The sequence below is a fragment of the Lactuca sativa genome, chromosome 2 (genome assembly GCF_002870075.4).
Source record: "Lactuca sativa cultivar Salinas chromosome 2, Lsat_Salinas_v11, whole genome shotgun sequence".
In the NCBI taxonomy this organism is placed as follows: Eukaryota; Viridiplantae; Streptophyta; class Magnoliopsida; order Asterales; family Asteraceae; genus Lactuca; species Lactuca sativa.
The window spans coordinates 13,357,651-13,376,177 of NC_056624.2; the positions used below are offsets into that span (position 1 = coordinate 13,357,651).

The 18,527-nt window shown below is 32.6% G+C and overlaps 3 protein-coding genes across 9 annotated transcripts; 2 read left to right on the forward strand and 1 right to left on the reverse strand.

Annotated features, from left to right (window-relative positions):
- The first annotated feature begins 496 nt into the window (after positions 1 to 496).
- Positions 497 to 7,732, forward strand: LOC111902853 (pentatricopeptide repeat-containing protein At1g76280). Of its 2 annotated transcripts, XM_023898675.3 has the most exons (15): positions 497 to 703; positions 799 to 847; positions 1,102 to 1,168; positions 1,629 to 1,801; positions 2,212 to 2,319; positions 2,458 to 2,640; positions 2,879 to 3,370; positions 3,866 to 3,961; positions 4,080 to 4,253; positions 4,330 to 4,557; positions 4,762 to 4,893; positions 5,475 to 5,663; positions 5,758 to 5,877; positions 6,969 to 7,377; positions 7,464 to 7,732. In XM_023898675.3, the coding sequence occupies exons 1-14, from the start codon at positions 684 to 686 to the stop codon at positions 7,359 to 7,361; spliced, it is 2,424 nt and encodes an 807-aa protein (XP_023754443.1). In that variant the 5' UTR covers positions 497 to 683; the 3' UTR covers positions 7,362 to 7,377; positions 7,464 to 7,732. The 2 variants fall into 2 exon arrangements, with proteins under 2 accessions (XP_023754443.1, XP_023754437.1); XM_023898669.3 differs by having other exon boundaries at positions 6,969 to 7,732.
- Positions 7,733 to 8,589: 857 nt separating this feature from the next.
- LOC111902837 (disease resistance protein RPV1) lies at positions 8,590 to 12,179 on the forward strand. 6 transcript variants are annotated; one of them, XR_008230115.1, is made up of 8 exons: positions 8,591 to 8,845; positions 8,917 to 9,411; positions 9,572 to 10,002; positions 10,107 to 10,409; positions 10,484 to 11,288; positions 11,395 to 11,514; positions 11,611 to 11,676; positions 11,756 to 12,179. XR_008230115.1 is itself a non-coding variant. In XM_052768267.1 (6 exons), exons 2-6 carry the CDS (start codon positions 9,408 to 9,410, stop codon positions 11,460 to 11,462), a joined length of 1,611 nt encoding a protein of 536 aa, XP_052624227.1. In that variant the 5' UTR covers positions 8,590 to 8,845; positions 8,917 to 9,407; the 3' UTR covers positions 11,463 to 12,179. The 6 variants fall into 6 exon arrangements, 2 of the variants coding, with proteins under 2 accessions (XP_052624227.1, XP_023754423.1); XR_008230114.1 differs by having other exon boundaries at positions 11,611 to 12,179; XM_052768267.1 differs by having other exon boundaries at positions 8,590 to 8,845; positions 11,395 to 12,179.
- A 2,567-nt stretch (positions 12,180 to 14,746) lies between these two features.
- LOC111902827 (uncharacterized) lies at positions 14,747 to 16,644 on the reverse strand. The gene is made up of 3 exons (XM_023898647.3): positions 16,318 to 16,644; positions 15,467 to 15,576; positions 14,747 to 15,261 (listed from the first exon to the last, which is right to left on the reverse strand). Exons 2-3 carry the CDS (start codon positions 15,561 to 15,563, stop codon positions 15,017 to 15,019), a joined length of 342 nt encoding a protein of 113 aa, XP_023754415.1. The 5' UTR covers positions 15,564 to 15,576; positions 16,318 to 16,644; the 3' UTR covers positions 14,747 to 15,016.
- Positions 16,645 to 18,527: the final 1,883 nt, after the last annotated feature.

Genomic DNA, 18,527 nt, shown 5'->3' on the forward strand with positions numbered 1-18,527 from the left:
TTGACCGAGTCAAAGGGTTAAATTGAATACGATTACCGGTATTTGGGACTTAATTGAATAAAAAAAATATATAAGGACTAAATCGATTATGAGACCAATATGTAGGGACTTTATTGCAGTTTTCCCTTTTTTATTTAGTTTGATTTGTCTTCTACATTTACAATATTTCATTTTTTCTAAACTATTTTGAAAATAGTATTTGAATATATATTTTAAGTTTATTTGATATTTGATTTATATTTGGAGTTAACATAAATTTAAATCAACAAATAAATGTTCTATAATAATCATTTTAAATATCTAACAATAATAAAACAATATTTTATATTTAATAACATATTTTAAATTAATAAATTAATAAATTAATATTGTAGATTTTGAATGCATGTGATAAGAAAAATGCGAATAAATATAGATTTAAATAAATAAAGTTTTAGGGGTGATCTGGCTACAGACAAGAGTATAAGGGCTTAAATTGCGATATGCAAATTCAAGAAATAAAGTTCAAGCATCAAATTTGGGAGGAATTTACAGAGATTATGCGAAGAAGCTATCGGCAGCTCCGGCGACCACCTTTGCAGCTCCGGTTGAAACCTTCTATCTTGACTTTCCACCCTTCAGTTATGCTTCCGGCGAAGACTCTTTATTTCTGGTGAACAGGTCCTCCACAGTAGAGATTTGTCATGTGTACTAGGGTTTCCATGTAAGTATATAATTCAATATCTGCACATTACTCCTTATCAATCTAAATGAATCAAATGCTTACCTTGTGTATTAAAATATGATTATTTTGAGCAGCAAGAAGCTATTTGCTCCGTCGTTTCGGAAGTCATCTGCAACTGAATTCGTACGATTCTACTCCTACTGATATAATATTTAAGGAAGATATGCAATTTTTTCCATTAGTTTTAAAGTTTCTTTTTTCACAGTTTTCTTCTGAAATTTTAAGAAGACATCAAAATTTGAAGTAAACAGGGTATTTTGACCTCAAAAGTCAAAGCTCTTTTCAACATCCAAATTAATTTGAATTTTAAGTTCTTTTAAGGAAAATGTGTAGAATGCCATGAACTTTATTGACTTATGAGCACTGTTGATCTGTAGGGAAGAAAAGAAATACTGAAGGAATGGAGACTTGGTATTACAGTCATCAAAGAAATGAAAGAAGAAGGTTAGAGTGATCATCTTTATCTTTTGGAGAATTATTATGAATTTATTTGATCTCAAAATTACAGACTTTTTTTTGGTCTTAGTTTTTCATTTCTAGATCTAAATGCAAGAAATAGCAATGCACTTTCATTTATTTGTGTATTATAGCATCTCACTCTGACAAATCTATCCAATTATAGCATTGTACTTTCAAACTTTTTTTCTTATTAGAATATTATACTTTACAAAATCTATCCAATTATAGCATTCAAAATTGCTTTGTATTTGAATTATATTGCTCATTGGGTAGTTTTTCAAAGGTCAATGCTGTAATAGGGAGAAACGAAATAGGTTTCCACAATAAACAAATCAATGAAACTGTGTTGCTATTTCTTGCATTTAACTCTTAATTCCATCACTAAACTACTATGTAATTACTTTTAATGATAATTCTATTACTAAATTAAACCATTGTGGTTTAGGCTATCCAGTGAATCCGACATCAGTGCAGAAGCAAATCATGAATGCACTTCACTTGGGAGAAAGAGAAAGGGCTTCCAGTCTGCTGTCTCATATTGGCTACAACAATCATGTGTTGAAGCCTAACAATTTTCTTAAAATTCTTGAATATTGTGCATCCACACCTGATCCACCGGTAGGCCTCAGAATGAATTTAATCAAGATTATATTTTAATTAGGAAATTTTGAAGTAACTAGAAGTAGAACAACCTATTATAAATCTGCAAATAGTTGACTAGGTTACATGCAAATTTATGCAACAAAGTGATTTTAATGCTGAATATACGTTCATGTTTCATTCTAGGACCAAAATATGAAACCATGTGTCATTCCATAAATTCTTATTTATGCAAACATTGTTTTACCTTTTTAAATATTTCTGTAACTGACACGAATTATGCATTTTTGTTTCAGCTGGTTTAACAGATCATTGGTAAAATATTGCATCTTTTGGTCATAAAACTAAATGTTGTTGCATATTTTGTATGAACTTGTAATTGAGTCCTGTGTCATTAAGGTGTTACATGAATTTATTCTTCTGTGTAGTTTGTTTTGGAGATTTGGAAAACAATGGAGGAAAAAGGAGTTGACATCAACAATGAATGCCACATTCTTATGATCCAAGCCCTCTGCAAAGGAGGTTACATAGAGGAGGTATAAACCTTTTATACACAGTTGTTCATATATCATTAACCTTATTATTCTTGCTGATGTCATTCTACTTACTTTAATGTCTTGTGCTCATGAAAAAAGACAGTTGTTAATCTGTTTTTTTTGGATTATTTTATGTAGGCATTCAACTTGATGAGTAATTTTGAGGAAAGTCCAGATCTTTATCCTTCTCTTAACAAATATAACACCATTCTGGAAGCTTCTGCTAAACTAAAGAGTGCAACTCATGCCAGTAAATGTTTGGATCTAATGGATCATGACATGGTGGGAAAGAATGAAACAACATATACTGAGCTTCTCAAGGTATGTAAAGCCCTTAATCATCATCATGTCAAAACATGATTAAATACTAAAGGGCTAAGTACTTTCATTCTTCTTGTGATATCATTGCACTTTTTCATTATTAATTATCAGGCGAATATTAAATTCAGAATCTAATTTGGCTACGTTGAATGCTAATTTCTCTGTTTGTTGTCTTCAAATTTCTATTCTAAAAAATTGGTGTTATATGAGTGAGTCTATTCTAAATTTATTCTTTCAGCTTGCAGTTTTACAGAAAAATTTGCCATATGTCCATAACATTTGGAAGGAGTACGCCAAATATTACAATTTCAACTTCATTTCTCTAAGAGAGTTCATATGGGCCTTCACAAGGTTGGGAGACGTGGGGTCCGCATGTGAAGCTTTACGACATCTAGTGGATTTAGTGTTCAGGGGAGGATTCACTATCAAGGAAAATGCCGAGGGTAAATTGGTCATTTCAAGATTAGATGTACCGATACCTTTCTACAGTAATCTAGAATGGGACAGATGTCAGACTGTTAGTAATGTAACTTCAGTTCCTTCCATATATGAAAATAATAATAAAGACCATATAAAGATTGGTGGGTTTGACTTGAAAGAAGTCAAACATGTTGGAAGAAATTCAAATATTGGTGTTGTTATGAGGATCTTGAGGTTGTCATTTGCTGATGTTATACAAGCTTGTGCACGGGAGAAAAACCATGAGCTGGCAGAGCAGTTATTTGTTCAGGTACTAATATCATTTTGTATGTTCTTTAGTTACAAAAAACTGCAGATTATTAGATTTTAGATTGTATTTTCTCTTTAGGCAAAATACAAAAAAAGTACCTATACTTTCAACATTTTATCAATTTAGCACTTCACTCTTTTCAGTACTGATTAAACCATTATACGCCTTTTCCCACTTAAAAAGAACACCATTTTTCCATTACCTGTTTTTGATATACTTATTTGATTTTATCACTAAATTATTATAATAATCATAGAAAAGAAGTTAAGTGGCTAAACCCGATAAAATGGTGAAAGTTTGTTGTGCTTATCTTTATTTTAACCTTTTTCAAAACCAGGTAACTGGAAAAAAAATGTTTTTTCAATGGTAAAAGAAGGTATAATTGTTTAATCACTGACAAAATCGATATTGGTGAAAGTACATTGTGTTTTGTTGTATTTTTACCAAAGTTGACAACTTGTCATTTTTTGATTTAATTTGTTGTAAATGTTTTAGATGCAAAATCTTGGCATCAAACCATCACGAGGTGCATATGATGGCCTTATTAGAGTGCTTCTTCAGGAGAAAGGCTTCCATGATGGCATGAAAGTGGTATTAAGTACTTCCATTCTTATTATAGACAGTATACCCCTCACATTTTCCCAAAAAAATTACCCCTTCCTTGATAAACATGTTGCTTGTTTTTGTTTTTGGGTATTTTGTGCATCAGGTAAAGTTGATGCAAGAAAGGAATATGAAGCCACTTGATTCAACTCTTGCATCATTATCAGCAAGATGCAGTAAAGACTTGGAGTTGAATTTGGCTGAGTCATTCTTGAGTGAGATGAGTCAATGTACAACTGCTTATCCTTATAATCAGCTGCTTGGAGCATGTGACACACTGGTTAGTAATCGATTTACATTAATTATTCATTATAGTATCATTAATTATCTTGAGAAATTTCTGTTTAATCTTGCAGGATGAACCTGAACGTGGGATTCAGGTTTTTGGTAAAATGAAGAAGCTGAAAGTGGCTCCTAATATTACAACATACGAGTTGCTATTTTCATTGTTTGGAAATGTGAATGCTCCTTATGAAGATGGAAATAATGAGTCACGAGCAGAAGCTGCTAAAAGAATAAATGCTATAGAGAATGATATGATCAGAAATGGCATTCAACACAGTTATGTATCCATAAGGAACTTGGTAAGTCAATCAGTGACTGACCTTTTTCTTTTATTTAAGTTTTAGGGATAGGTAGGTCATTTTACATTCATAAATGCTAAATATGATCAGAAAAAGCTATATTATAAAAGTAAAAGTAAAGCAACAATCCAGTTGTTTAGTTAAAGAAATTAAGAGGGATATAAATAGTTAAAAATATGGTTTTGTTTGATGTACAAATTACAGCTGAAAGCACTTGGATCAGAAGGGATGATAAGTGAGATTGAACATTACTTGCATGTGGCAGAAAACCAATTAACTACTCCAGGAGCTCCAATTTACAACATAGTCTTGCATTCACTTGTTGAGGCTAAAGAGGTAAATTCTACTTTCAATTTTTTTTCTGATTATACAAACCATTTTTCACTTGTCTTTCCCATTGAGTAGATTTTCAAAAGTATAAAATGTCTTAATAAAAAATAAATTGGAAGTACGATTCCGTAATTAGGTAGATTATTTATATCAAAGAAGGACAAGTGCTCAAACAGAGTAATCTCAGTTTTGACCATCTTTGACTTTGTGATTTTTGACCTTAATTCCTCTCCTCTCCATTTTGACTCTTCTTAATCAAGTTGACTCAACCTCATCTTTGGCTTTCCTAAAATGACCAAATTGCCCCTGCAGTGCTAGTCCAACATGCAAATTCACATAAAAAAATGACCAAATTACCCTCGGCACTAATCCATCCTGCAAATTTACATCAGAAACACAGAAAATGTCTCTTATGCAAACAAATAGAAGTAAAAGATTCATGATTTTTACTACAAATATTACAAATTAGAAACAATAAAAATATGGTTAATGAAAGTAGGGTGCTTTATATAATACATGAAAGTAGGTTGCTATATATCTTGAATGTTGTTTAAGTAATAACATGTGATGTTGCAATGTGAAAACAGGGTCAGAAGGCAATAAATGAATTCAAAACATTGATGTCACATGGGTATCATCCAAATGATGTGACTTATAATATCATGATTGACTGCTGCACTATTACAGGCTCTTTAAAATCTGCTCAGGCTTTTATTGCCATGATGTTTCATCATGGCTATCCACCACAAACACAAACTTATACATCTCTTATAAAGGTACTTTAACATTATTTATACAAAATTACCGATTCATTAATCATTATCATCACTTGGTGTGTTGAGTTTAATGATTAAAATCAATCTGTTTCAGCTTGTGTTGGAATTGGGTGATTTTGATGAAGCATTGGTTCTTCTTAACCAAGCCTGTTCAGAAGGAATTGAACTTGATGCTCTGTTGTTCAACACCATTCTCAGAGTAGCAAACTGGAAGGTGTTATCCTAATCATATACTTACTTTAAACATTAAAAATGAAATGATGTTTGTTGAATATTTGAGAAAAAATAAATGCTGTGCCTAATTTGTAAAAAAGTTAACTTAGTGTGGTAATTCTTTTGTCATTTGAGAAATCTACCAAGTAGCTATAATTGGGTTGATCTTTCAAAGCTTAATGTCCACATAAAAAAAGACTAAATTGCAAAACTGGTCCCCGTGGTATCCCAAAAGGTGCAGTTTGAGTCCATTTTTTTTTCATTCGCATGGTCAGTCCAAAATTGGAACTTCCATGCAGATTTGGTCCCTGTGGTATCCTAAAAAGTGCAGTTTGAGCCTTTTTTTTAGACGGCAATTAACTCAAGGGACAAAATCTGCATGGAAGTTTCAATTTTTGACTGATCATGCGAATGAAAAAAAAATGTACTCAAACTGCACTTTTTTGGGATACCACAGGGACTTTTTTGCAATTTACTCATAAAAAATGAAGGGTTAATTTCATAAAAAACCTTATATTTTGTGTTTTTTTCCGGATTAAACCTCAACTTCATTTTTTTCTTGAAAAAGACCTTGCATTTTTTCATTTTTTTCGATTCGGCCCTTTTAGTCATTTTTTTTTTCCGAAAAAACTTGTACAATGTGAGGGTTTTTTAGGAAAAAAACTAAAAAGGTTGAGGTTTTTTTGGAAACAATTTGAAGGATAAGGGTTTTTTCCGAAAAAAGACAAAGTTGAGGGTTTTTTGGGAAAAAAAAGACAAGGTTGAGGATTTTTTCGGAAAAAATGAAAAAATACAAGGTCTTTTTCAGAAAAAAAATAAAGTTAGAGGTCTAATCCGGAAAAAACACAAAATATAAGGTCTGTATGAGATTAACCCAAAAAATGAAAGTACCTTTCTATAATTGGGTAGATTATTCAAAGTACAATGCGATGATAGTAAAAAAAAAAAAGAACAATATTGTAATTTGTAATAGAAATAAATGAAAGTAGGATGCTATACCACAAACAAAATCATGATCATTATTTTGTCATTTCTACTCATTGCATCATCCATTAACTTATAAATCCTTATTTGTAAAAACTTATTTTACAGGATAGAATAGACATAATAGAGTATGTAATGGATCGTATGCACCAAGAGCGGGTCCCACCAGACCCCGACACCTGTGCTCATGTCTTCTCAGCATACGTAAACCGTGATTGCTTCACCACAGCTATGGAAGCATTGCAAGTTATGAGCATAAACATGTTGCCCCAACAAGATATCCAGAAATACAAAACGATTTTCGAACAGGATTTCATCTATGCAGAAGATTCAGAAGCCGATTTAAGAGCTTTAAACCTCTTCAAAGATTCCAATGAAATTCATGCGGTTGCCCTTTTCAACCTCAGATGGTGTGCCATGGCTGGGAACCAGATCTCCTGGTTGACCGGTCAAAGCCACTGGGTCCAGCAGCTCGCGGCTACAAACCGATCTTCTACATGAAGGGGCGGGCAATAAGGTAATTTTGCCATCCAACTCGTAATTCTCGAAGAAGCATCAGTTAATGTAATTTACTACCTGACTGAGGGTTAACATTGGTTTTAGGTGGTAAAGAAGTAGAATTCACTTCTTTAATGTTTCGGAAGTCACCCACATGGTTTGGGTATTTTACGTTTACAAAGTGTGTTAAGGGGCAATAATGTAATTTTACCACCTGACTTGGGGGGATTTTGGTTTTAGTTATAGCAAAGTAGTGGAATTTTGAGGTTTTGTTTACAAAAGCATCCTTGGCCATGATGTTGGTGATGCTTAGTTGTGTTTTGTTGATGAACCAATTTTTTTGTAGTTAATACCAAGATATACTTTTATTTTTATTTTGTTTATTATATCATCTTATTTTCATCTCTTTTTATTATAGTATTGCATTTTTTTTTGTTTTGTTATTAGTAAGGTGTTGTACTTCAAGAGATCCGCTTAATTATGGCATGACACTTTTAGTATTTTTCTTGTTAGGACTTGCACCTTGGATGAAGCTCAATCGTATCCTCACTCATATAGCAAAAACATATTTTAACATAAAAAACCTTAGGACCAAATTTATACCAAAAACATATTTTTTACATATAAAAACTTTTTTTTAACAAAAATGTTTTGTAATAAAATGTTTTTATATAGAAAAAAGAAGGGTTTTTATGTGAAAATATGTTTTTTTATGTATAAATATGATTTTATAAAGCAAAAATAAAATATTTGAAACAAAATTTTGGAAAAAAAAACATATGTAAAAAAACTAAATTTAGGATGAATTTGTAACAAATTTTTTAAATCTATACCAAAGTGTAAATTTGGATTAAGTTTGTAAGAAATTTTAAAATCTGAGTCAAAAGTGTACTTTTTGAAAATGGGACCTGATGACCAGGAAAAAGGATGAAAATGCATACAATTTCAGTATTCTGGACTTAATTAAAAAATATAAGGAATTAATTGAATATGAGATTAAAATATATATAGTAGATTTTCCTTTATCAAGATAGATAACCCTTTCCTAATAATTCTTCGCATTAAGACAAATACATTTTTGCTTGTTTTGGAAATAACGAAGCTTGGACAAATTAAGTATGTCGACCAACGGTCTGCATGGGTGATGATAATTAAGACACGTTATGGCTAGCTAGAGAAAAGACTCAAACGGCATGAGAGGCTCACGTGAGAGAAAGCTTCATGATTCATAGTACATCATGTCTTATTGAAAATACTTTCATGAAAGTAATATGTGGATGGAAACAACGTCGTGTGAATGACCATTTTGCCCCCCAAAAAAAGAAACTATTCACCCCCTCCCCTACACCATAAACGTACCCACATGTTGAGCTTTAGGTGATTTTTGTCAAATTGTTGACCCCATCTTGGTGTTGCACTGCAATTGCTTAGTTCACGAGGCCCCAAAACACATCACGTTGACTTATATTTAAATACCGATCTTTGAGGTATATGCATATGATCCCTTGATTCTTTTCAATCTTTCATAATTTCCTTCAACAGATATTTTATTTAATAGGATCTGTCAAGCACACCTTCAATGGCATGTTCAACATCATCCACTCATAAAAGCCATAAGTATGATGTATTCTTGAGCTTTAGAGGTGAAGACACCCGTAAGAATTTCGTTGATCATCTTTATGTTGCTCTTCAACGTCAAGGAATTCATACTTTCAAGGATGATGAGAGACTCGAGAAAGGAAAAAAGATGAACGATGAGCTCTTGAAATCCATTGAAGAGTCAAAATTCTTCTGTCATTATATTCTCTAAGAACTATGCATCTTCGTCATGGTGCTTGGATGAGCTTGTGAAGATTATGGAGTGCCAGAAGGAGACTGAGCAGATTGCTTACCCTGTATTCTACGATGTTGATCCCTCAGAAATCCGTCAACAACTTGATCCAGTTGGAGAAGCTTTTTCCAGACATAACAAAGGAGAGGTTGGGAAGTGGAGAGAGTCTCTGAAAGAAGCAGCCAATCTGGCTGGGTGGGATTTGAGGAAAACTTCGGATGGGTAAAATTTTCATCATTTTGAGCAATATTCTTTTGTTTGTTTCTTTTCTAATCTATATGCAATTAAACTGGTATTTTCATCATGAACGTTGTATTGTGGAATTCTATATGAAATTTGAATCTTGTCTAAGATGAAAAATGTAGTATATATTATGCTGCAGGTCTTCCCTTAACAATCCGGGTTTTGGGTTCATTTCTCTGTGGTAAAAATAAACCCGAATGGAAAGATGCACTAGAAAGACTAAAATCAATTCCGTTGAAAGAAACATTGGTAAAATTGGAATTAAGCTACACTTGTCTAGAGGATGATTACAAGGAAATATTCCTAGAAGTTGCATGCTTACTAAAAGGTTGGCTGAAAGACGATGCAATTACAGCACTTGAAAGTTGTGGATTTCATGCTAGGAATGGCTTAAGAGTTCTAGAGCAAAAATCTCTTATAACTATTTCTCCTGATCAACGATTAGGCATGCATGACCATATAGAAGAAATGGGTCGGAATATTGTTCGTCGTTCGTATCCTGATGAGCCCATAAAGCATAGCCGATTGTGGATTGGAGAGGAGATTAAAGATGTATTGGTTGATGACTTGGTAAGGACGAAAATGTTTACTTACATTAATATCGAAAAAACTAACGAACTTTCATAATTAATTAAGTTGACCCTAGTTTCTTTATCTCTATTCTTCGATTACAGGTTACAGGAGCAATAAGAGCTATAGCAACAAACACATCGACATGGTTTGACGATGAGAAACTCTGTTCTACGATTCTTATAAATGGTTTTGGAAACTTGAAGAAACTTAGATTTCTTCACGTGGTTTCTGGGAGCAGTTGTTCGTTTGAAATTGGCCAAAATTTCCCAAATGCGTTAAGGTTTCTGAGTTGGCACTGTTACCCTCATTACTGTTTACCTAAAACATTCCAACCAAATAATCTCGTAGCACTTGAAATGCCTAACAGTAGAATTAAACAGCTGTGGCACGAAGGAGAAAGAAAGGTAGAATACTTGATTTCTTCTTTTGCATAATTCATTTCACTAATCTTTTTTTTTTTCTTTCTTGCTTATGACAGGTCCTTAAAAACCTTAGATTCCTTGACCTAAGTAATTCAAAATTGACGACAATTGATTGTGGTTTACTTCCAAATCTTGAGACATTAAAACTTGAAAAATGTCGTCATCTGGTAGAACCACATACACCCATCGGATGCCTAAGAAAACTCGTCTTGTTAAACTTAAATGGTTGTGTAGGATTCAAATCTCTTTCATTTATCAAACCACTGAAATCACTTCAGGTCCTTGATCTAAGTAATTTATATCTGACGAAGTTCCCAGATATACTTCCAGAGCATTCCAACTATAGTTTACTAGCGATTTACTTTTCAAAGAACAATATCCAAGAGCTACCCTCATCGATTGGAAACCTTGAGAAGCCTGTTTATCTAGATCTCAGTGGGTGCCCCAGGCTCAAGAGTCTGCCACAAAGCATATGCACTCTACGAAGTCTAAAAAACCTTGACCTTGTAAATTGCGCCATAGAGGAATTACCAGAGGATCTTGGCCATTTAGAAAGTTTAGAATGGCTAAATTTAGGAGGTACACGAGTCGAACATCTCCCTAATAGCATTTGTATGTTGAAAAATCTGAAAACTCTACTTCTTACAAGTTGTAAAGTTGTTATGAATTTACCCGAAGATATTGGTATGTTAGAATCTTTGGAGGAACTAAGTCTAGCGTTTTGCAAGATAAGAGATGTTCCTAGTAGCATCTGTAAGTTGACACATCTCAGAGAGTTTGATCTTGGCTTTTGTGATCAACTTGAGAGATTGCCCGAGAAATTAGGAGACTTAAAATGTTTAGAAGAGTTAAACGTACAAGGTACATGCATAAGTCTACTTCCGCAGAGCATTTTTTTATTGAAAGATCTCAAAATCATTGGATTTAAATCAGTAGATTGATTGATATATCCCTTTGGTCTCAAAAGAAAACAACCAATTACACAAACGCCCAAAAGGAGTTTTGGTCTACCTGTCTACCACGCACCACAGATGATTCTGAGAAGCGAGCCCATTCACAAAGAACCATCATAGAATTTGCATTCCAGGTTCTTTAATAATTTCCTTACTCTGTATTGAATTTTTTGGAATTGATTCCGATTTCGGGATTAAACCTCAAGTTATTTTTTGGAAATGGTTTCTAGAGCTCTTAGTTGACGAGTTTGACTACAAGATGGTGGATGACTTAAACTAATACAAGCCAACATAAGGTCATCCCATATATCCTGTATTACCTAACATTTTTTTTTTCATACTTAGCATATATACTAACTACACTTTACTCACAAGGTTTGTTTGAAGTTGTGAAAGAGGTTCTTTCGAGAACAAGCAATGTTCTAAGCATACATATATGCCAATTTTAAAAAGAGTTACAAAGGACTTTGAATGATGTAAATGTGGAAGTAGAGAATTTGATTGATGTACCGGTGAATGAGGTTGAAGATGATGATGATGAAGAAGGAACTAAAGAATTTGGTGGATGGGGATTTATTTGTGCTTTTGTTTCCTTTTCGTTGCTACTATATTGGCCATTTGTAATTGTTTGTATGATCACGTAGATTCACACCCACACATTTAACTTTTGCCTTTTTAAGCTAGTATAGCTTCACACCCAATGGTTTTGAATACCATGTTTAGGAATTTTGTAAATGGTGGTACTTATGGTATGTTACCAACTATACTCATGAATGGAAAATTTTAGTTTTTAATGATATGTTGTTTGTCAAATATCGGTCACCATGCAAAGTACATTACCAAAAGTCATAATTATTTCTTTTTTTTTTTTTTTGGTAAGGGAGGGCGGCACCTCCATTAGAATTTTATTAATAAAAAGAATAAATACAATAGCAGGCTGGTGACTCCTCCGCCTATGGAAAATAAAAAGGATCCTAAGACAACCCCAAGGACCAAAACAACCTAACTAACAAAAGACCAACTAAAAGGGGAAAAGAACATGCTCTAAACCTTAATACAAAGCATAACCAACCACAAATAAAAAGAACATAAGAAACAAATTTTGGTCACAAAGTCAAGGTGTGTGTTGAGTGGCGATATCTTCATTCTTCATAGGAAGCCTCCAAATGATCTTAACTTTATTAAAATTTGGGGAGGTCTTGGGAGTAAAGCTTAGGATCTCGAGCGGACTTCATTAGTAATAGTCGTGACCATAGTTTCATAGGGTCTTCTTTTATTCTTGAAGGTCTTATTGTTTCTTTCGATCCAAATATAGTAGACAGCCCTGCAAGAACTAAACGATGAATAATAGACCAAACGGACTTACCCTTGTGGCCTGCTTGAGGAGGTCGATGATGTTGATCCACTTGCTAGGAACTTTGTTGAGATTTATCAAGGCTGTCATCTCCAGATCTAAGATGGATATGAACACTCGAAGAATAGGTGGTTGAAAGAGTCACAACAAAGATGGCAGAAGCTGCAAATCATAAATATTTTAAAAGTACATTACCAAAAATGTTAACATGCTCAAAGTAAATTACTAAAAACATAAATATTTTGAAATTACATTACCAAAAACGATAACATTCAGAAAGTACATTGCCAAAAACATAAGGGTTAATTACTAATCTAGCCAAATTAAGGAAGTGATTAACAATTTTTAGCCAAAAATTAGGATTTGTCCCAAAATAGCCCACGAAACCATAGGTTTTAAGATTCGTCTGCTGTTTCGCTAATTCGTCTACTGTTTCGTGTTTTGTATAAAAAAAATTATTTTTAAGATATAAAACCATAGGTTATTTTAAAACCTACGGTTTTCTCTGTATAAACTACGGTTTCCCAAACCGTAGCCTACGGTTTGGGTAAAATTTACGGGTTTTTTTAACTATGGTTTTAAGGGTAAAATCTACGGTTTTTGTAAAAAATCTACGGTTTTATTATTATATTTTTTTAATAGAGAGTATTTTTTTGAGAATTATTTTGATTAAAAGTAGTCAAGTTTAACGAAAAAGTAGTCCACTCTCAAAAAATACTCTCTATTAAAAAAATAAAAATAAAAAATAATAATAATAACAAAACTGTAGATTTTATCCCCACAATCGTAGTTAAAAAATAAATAAATAAATAAATAACCTGTAGGTTTTACCCAAACCGTAGACTATGGTTTGGGAAACCGTAGTTTATATAGAGAAAACCGTAGGTTTTAAAATAACCTACGGTTTTATATCTTCAAAATTAAAAAAATAAATAAATAAATAAATAACCTACTCTCTCGTGGGCTAGTTTTAGCTAATGTGTTTTTTTGGCTAATTTTGGATAGGTAATTAATGATTTTGGCTAGATTAGTATTTTTCCCAAAACATAAATATTTTGAAAGTACATTACCTAAGAGAGGGCTCCACGTTTTTAGCATTTTCCAGTTCATTAAATGAGGCCACACCATCAACTTCGAACCAGCTCATGACCTAAAATCCTGATAAAAACGGAAAATCAAAAGCTAGTCATAGTGTAACCTTTTTTGGGGAAAAATACTTGATGTTTAATCGGATTAAAACCCAAAATATAAGGATTTTTATGATATTAACCCTTTGTTATTAAATTAAGATGTCCTAAATAAATCAATATTTATATCATTTAACCACCAAACTCCATTTACCCCATTTGTTATGAGAATAGATCTAATAGATTTCATATCTTCTATTCTTCAAAAATCATATACAAGACACAAAATAAAAACTATAGGACAAATAAGATCAAAGCTCTTAAGGCTTGTTTGTTGCATGTTTTCAATGATGAGAATGAAGTCATTCATATATTTTGCATAGGCCAAAGATCTAAAGCGTATCTATATCCCATCTTTTTTTGTTACAGTCCCGGTTGCACGTCAAACTTGGGGAAACGAAAAGAAAATATTAAGTTGTTATAATAAACAAATCAATGAAAAGTACATTGTTATTTCTTGTATGTAACCTTTATACTGCAACTATTTTGAGACATAAACTTGTAATATTATGTTTTTTAAAGTAGCATCAATTTGTGAATGTTTTCTGTGGTCAAACGATTACCGAAGATTTGGTTTGCGCCAAAAATATTTTGTAGATCTTGTCCACATGAAAATGCGATGAGAATTGTTGCGTGTTGAGGGGCAATAATGTAATTAACTACCTCACTTATGGTTAAGATTGGTTAGTAAGCTAGTAGAATTAAGTTATTTTATAACATCCAGCCACCAACCTCCACTGACCCCGTTTGTTATGAAAATGATGTAATAAAATTTCTTTTACTCTTTAAAAATCATACACAAGACACAAAATAAAAACAATAGAATGACAAATAAGATCAAAGCTATTAAGGCTTCGATTGTTTCATGTTTTCAATGATGAGAATGAAGTCATTCATATCCTATCTCTCATGTCAAACACAGTACAATCTGCTATGTCATGTTGTGCCTTTAATCCAGGAAAACAATTAATACGAAATTACTAACAAAAAGAATCCTTTAAAGATCCACGGCATATAAAAATAAAAATGTACAAGAATGCATATAGATAGTATGACAACCGAAAAGCACATGCTAAATCATCAAATACTCTCTTTTTACTCTTCTTTCTTATGAGTCGACTCGCTTTCCTGAGTCGACTCGGTTTCCTGTGTTTGACTGGGTACTACCAGATGTTTGACACTCGCCTCAGCTTCTGAAACAAACTTAGGATCAGGCTCGTGTTTCTCTGAAGGCTCTTTCATTGCCAAGTAAATGTAGAATGCTATTACGATATTAACCGATACAACAGCAAGAAATCCACTTATTAGTGTCACTGAATATGGAGACATGTCAGCAGAACCTGTTGAAATTTAAAAAAAGGCAATGTAATGGAAGTTAGGATTTGTTTCTTTTCCACTTAATGGGTTCAGAAGTTGATAATCCGGTAAGTTGCATATGGGTGTTCCTTTTGGCTGAATGCACAAAGGAAGACTTAATAGAAAAAGTATGAGAAAAGAAGTCGATATCTGTACAAAAGAATATTGAGAAATTCAAATGAAACTTACCAGGAAATAGATTGTTGTTGAAGGCGTACAAAATTGCAATAGGAACAGCCCACATCAACATAGATGTTACAAAGAACTTCTCTATAACTTTTGCCATTGATACCTTCAAACTGTGATAATTCAAAAATCATAAGTTATTCATGTTGATAACTTTGATAGATGTAAACTATTTGATCACATTTAAGTAATAATATCAATGGAACTATGAAGCCAATAAACAAGAATCAAAACTAAAGGCGTGGATGTTTATGAAGCCTAAATATCCCTATTTTAAAAAGGAGCTAGGGCTGTGGATATTATACAACGTAATATCTTGAGATTTGGATCTTCTATTATCAACATAAAGCAAATAGATATTGTACAAAATAATTTAAGACATTTGGATCTTCCATGGTCAACATAAAGCACACAGATTACACACAATATTAACACAGAAATCATACATATATACAGAGGACAAAATGTAATTCAAACAAAGAAACGGATACCAGATGCAATCCTCCACAAAACCTAATCCATTCAAAACAAATATTCTATAAAACGATGATTAGGGCTTCTCATTCTAGATATCCACACTACTATAGAATAGATTCAGTTTCATTAAAAACACAATCTATATCATATTAGTTGAATCATAATAAAGTCAAAGAAACCACACGACTCTATACCCTTTTCTAACACAAATTCTGAGGAGTATACAAATCTTCAGATAAAACCTAATACATGCAGTAACAACTCAATGAGAAACTTGTTTAAGAGACTAAATTACTAATAACATGTAATCATCGAATGAAACCTATATATAAAAACAAAATACAAGTCCTTGAAGCGATGTAATTGAAGAACTTTACCTAAAAAGAGATGGAAGGCGAGATTGATTTAAACTGGAATCAAAACTTAAACCCAGAACCGTTTGTTAGTTCTTCTTCTGATGTAAACAACATAAAGCACATAGGAGGTCTAAAACGAGGAGATCGGACAAGCATACTCTGTACCAGGAGATCGGAAAAAGGCGATACAGTAGCTAGCGTCGCCGGGAATCGGAGGTCTAACAAGGTCTGGTGACGCAGGCGATCGGAGATCGGAGGTGAGAGAGAAATTAACTGTGGAGTTATCGTGAAAAAGTGTGGAGGATGCTTTGAACGAGTGGGGAGCTGTGAACTGAGGCATAGGTTTCGGGGGGTATTAATGTCATTTTACCTTAATAAGTTAGAAGCTCCTCAAAAAGTTAAGTCCCCTTAACTATTCAAAATCTGGGTTTTGAGGGGTTTGGAAAAGAATGAACTATTTCAAAACTCAATCCGAAGGTCGAGGAGAAAGAGAATTTTGATTTTGATCACTATTCCAAAGTTTTTTAATAATATGAAGTAACAGTTTTATCATTCATAAAAAGATAAAAACAATAAATTTATGCTAAAAAGTATATGATGTATTAATTTACAAAATTGTGAAAATATGATTTAATTCTTTTGTAATGCACATAAGAAAATGCATTCTAATTGAACTTGTTTTCTTTACTTGTGATAATTCATAGCATTTTGTTTAACATAAAAGCTAAAAGCTTAAGCCATCAAACAAATGTTTTTTTTTTTTTTTAGCTTCTTTTTAAAAACAAAAGCTCTCAAAATCTTCATATTAAACACGCCCAAATCATTTTACAAGCTATAACAAAAAATTTATATTTTTGTAGTTAGCATTGTCGGACCACCACCGATGATGACATGCGTTGCTGTTTTTTACATTTAAAATATCTGTGTATTTTTATTTACCCATCTGTAATTACGATATTTGACTATTTTGATCTATGTTTAATAAGTGCTACTGTAAATAGGTCAATATTACATCATGTCAAGTTAATTATTAGTTGTTGAAAGTTCTGAAGCATTCTAAACCAGTTCGACATTTGAGATAGTCTAATGCACATATAACTTCAAATTTTATTTTGTTCATCGATTATTAAATTCATATTCAGTTCCGTATTTGCTATGATTTAGTATTTGCTATGATTCAGGCTCAAATAAATATGTTAATGATGCCTTTATTACAGAGGAAGCATCTCTTGACTCCGACCCGAAAAATCTTTTTCGCCCCGCCCTGGATTCCCCGGTTTCCTCACCATCGAAATACCCCTATTACCCTTGTTCCCCCTCATTTTCTCTCTTTCCCTTGAATCCACCGTTAACCTTGAAATTCTCCGTTGGCCAAGTTTAATCTCTTTTGTTTCATATAACATTACATATTACACTCTCTTTGATTACTATAAATATATTACACTGGGGTCATTTTATTTTTAATATTTTTTAATATTAAAAATAATTAGATAAAAGATAATTTTTCATAGTCCCCCGAGCTATTAAGATGGGGCTCCCTAACCCTCGTAAAAATTAAACGAGAGTAAAATATGTCTTTGCCCTCAATAACGAACTAAAAAATTGTAAAATTTCTCCGTCTAGGACCGGCCCTCCATAGATGTCGGGCCAAACTTTATTTTTGACACTCCAAGCATGGAACTTTCACGTTGAAACAATAATAACTTTTGATGGTGTCTAAGTATTATTTATTTAATAAAAAAATAGAAGAATATAATGGCACCTAAGTATTAGTTATTTAATAAACAATAATAATTTTTTGATTGATGTGGTATTTGACGATTTCATTTGTTGTAACTTGTATTAGTTTACGACTTGAGTTAGTCCGTTTAGAGATGGTGCCATATTTGACAATTACATTTGGTGTAACTATTATTTGTTTATGGTTTGATTTGGTTGATTTAGAGGGGAGTTTTTTTGGCCCAAATCATTAATCTTGTCCTCTTGGGTAACAAAATCTCAAATCAAACTAGCTGAAGGATTTAATCAAATTGAACAACATTTGGTTTGACAATTACATTTGGTGTAACTATTATTTGTTTATGGTTTGATTTGGTTGATTTAGAGGGGAATTTTTTTGGCCCAAATCATTAATCTTGGCATCTTGGATAACAAAATCTCAAATCAAACTGGCCGAAGGACTTGAATCAAATCGAAACAACATTTGTTTTGATTTAGTTGTTTGAGTAGTG

Excerpts from the sequence above, each read along its gene's own strand:
- LOC111902853 (XM_023898669.3), top strand. The coding sequence starts at position 684 with ATGTGTACTAGGGTTTCCAT. Across the intron at positions 2,641-2,878 it reads CATATACTGAGCTTCTCAAG|CTTGCAGTTTTACAGAAAAA; the intron begins GTATGTAAAGCC and ends TTATTCTTTCAG. Across the intron at positions 4,894-5,474 it reads CACTTGTTGAGGCTAAAGAG|GGTCAGAAGGCAATAAATGA; the intron begins GTAAATTCTACT and ends ATGTGAAAACAG.
- LOC111902837 (XM_023898655.3), top strand. Across the intron at positions 10,003-10,106 it reads ATGTATTGGTTGATGACTTG|GTTACAGGAGCAATAAGAGC; the intron begins GTAAGGACGAAA and ends CTTCGATTACAG. Across the intron at positions 10,410-10,483 it reads GGCACGAAGGAGAAAGAAAG|GTCCTTAAAAACCTTAGATT; the intron begins GTAGAATACTTG and ends TGCTTATGACAG.
- LOC111902827 (XM_023898647.3), bottom strand. The coding sequence starts at position 15,563 with ATGGCAAAAGTTATAGAGAAGTTCTTTGTAACATCTATGTTGATGTGG. Across the intron at positions 15,262-15,466 it reads CAACAACAATCTATTTCCTG|GTTCTGCTGACATGTCTCCA; the intron begins GTAAGTTTCATT and ends AAATTTCAACAG.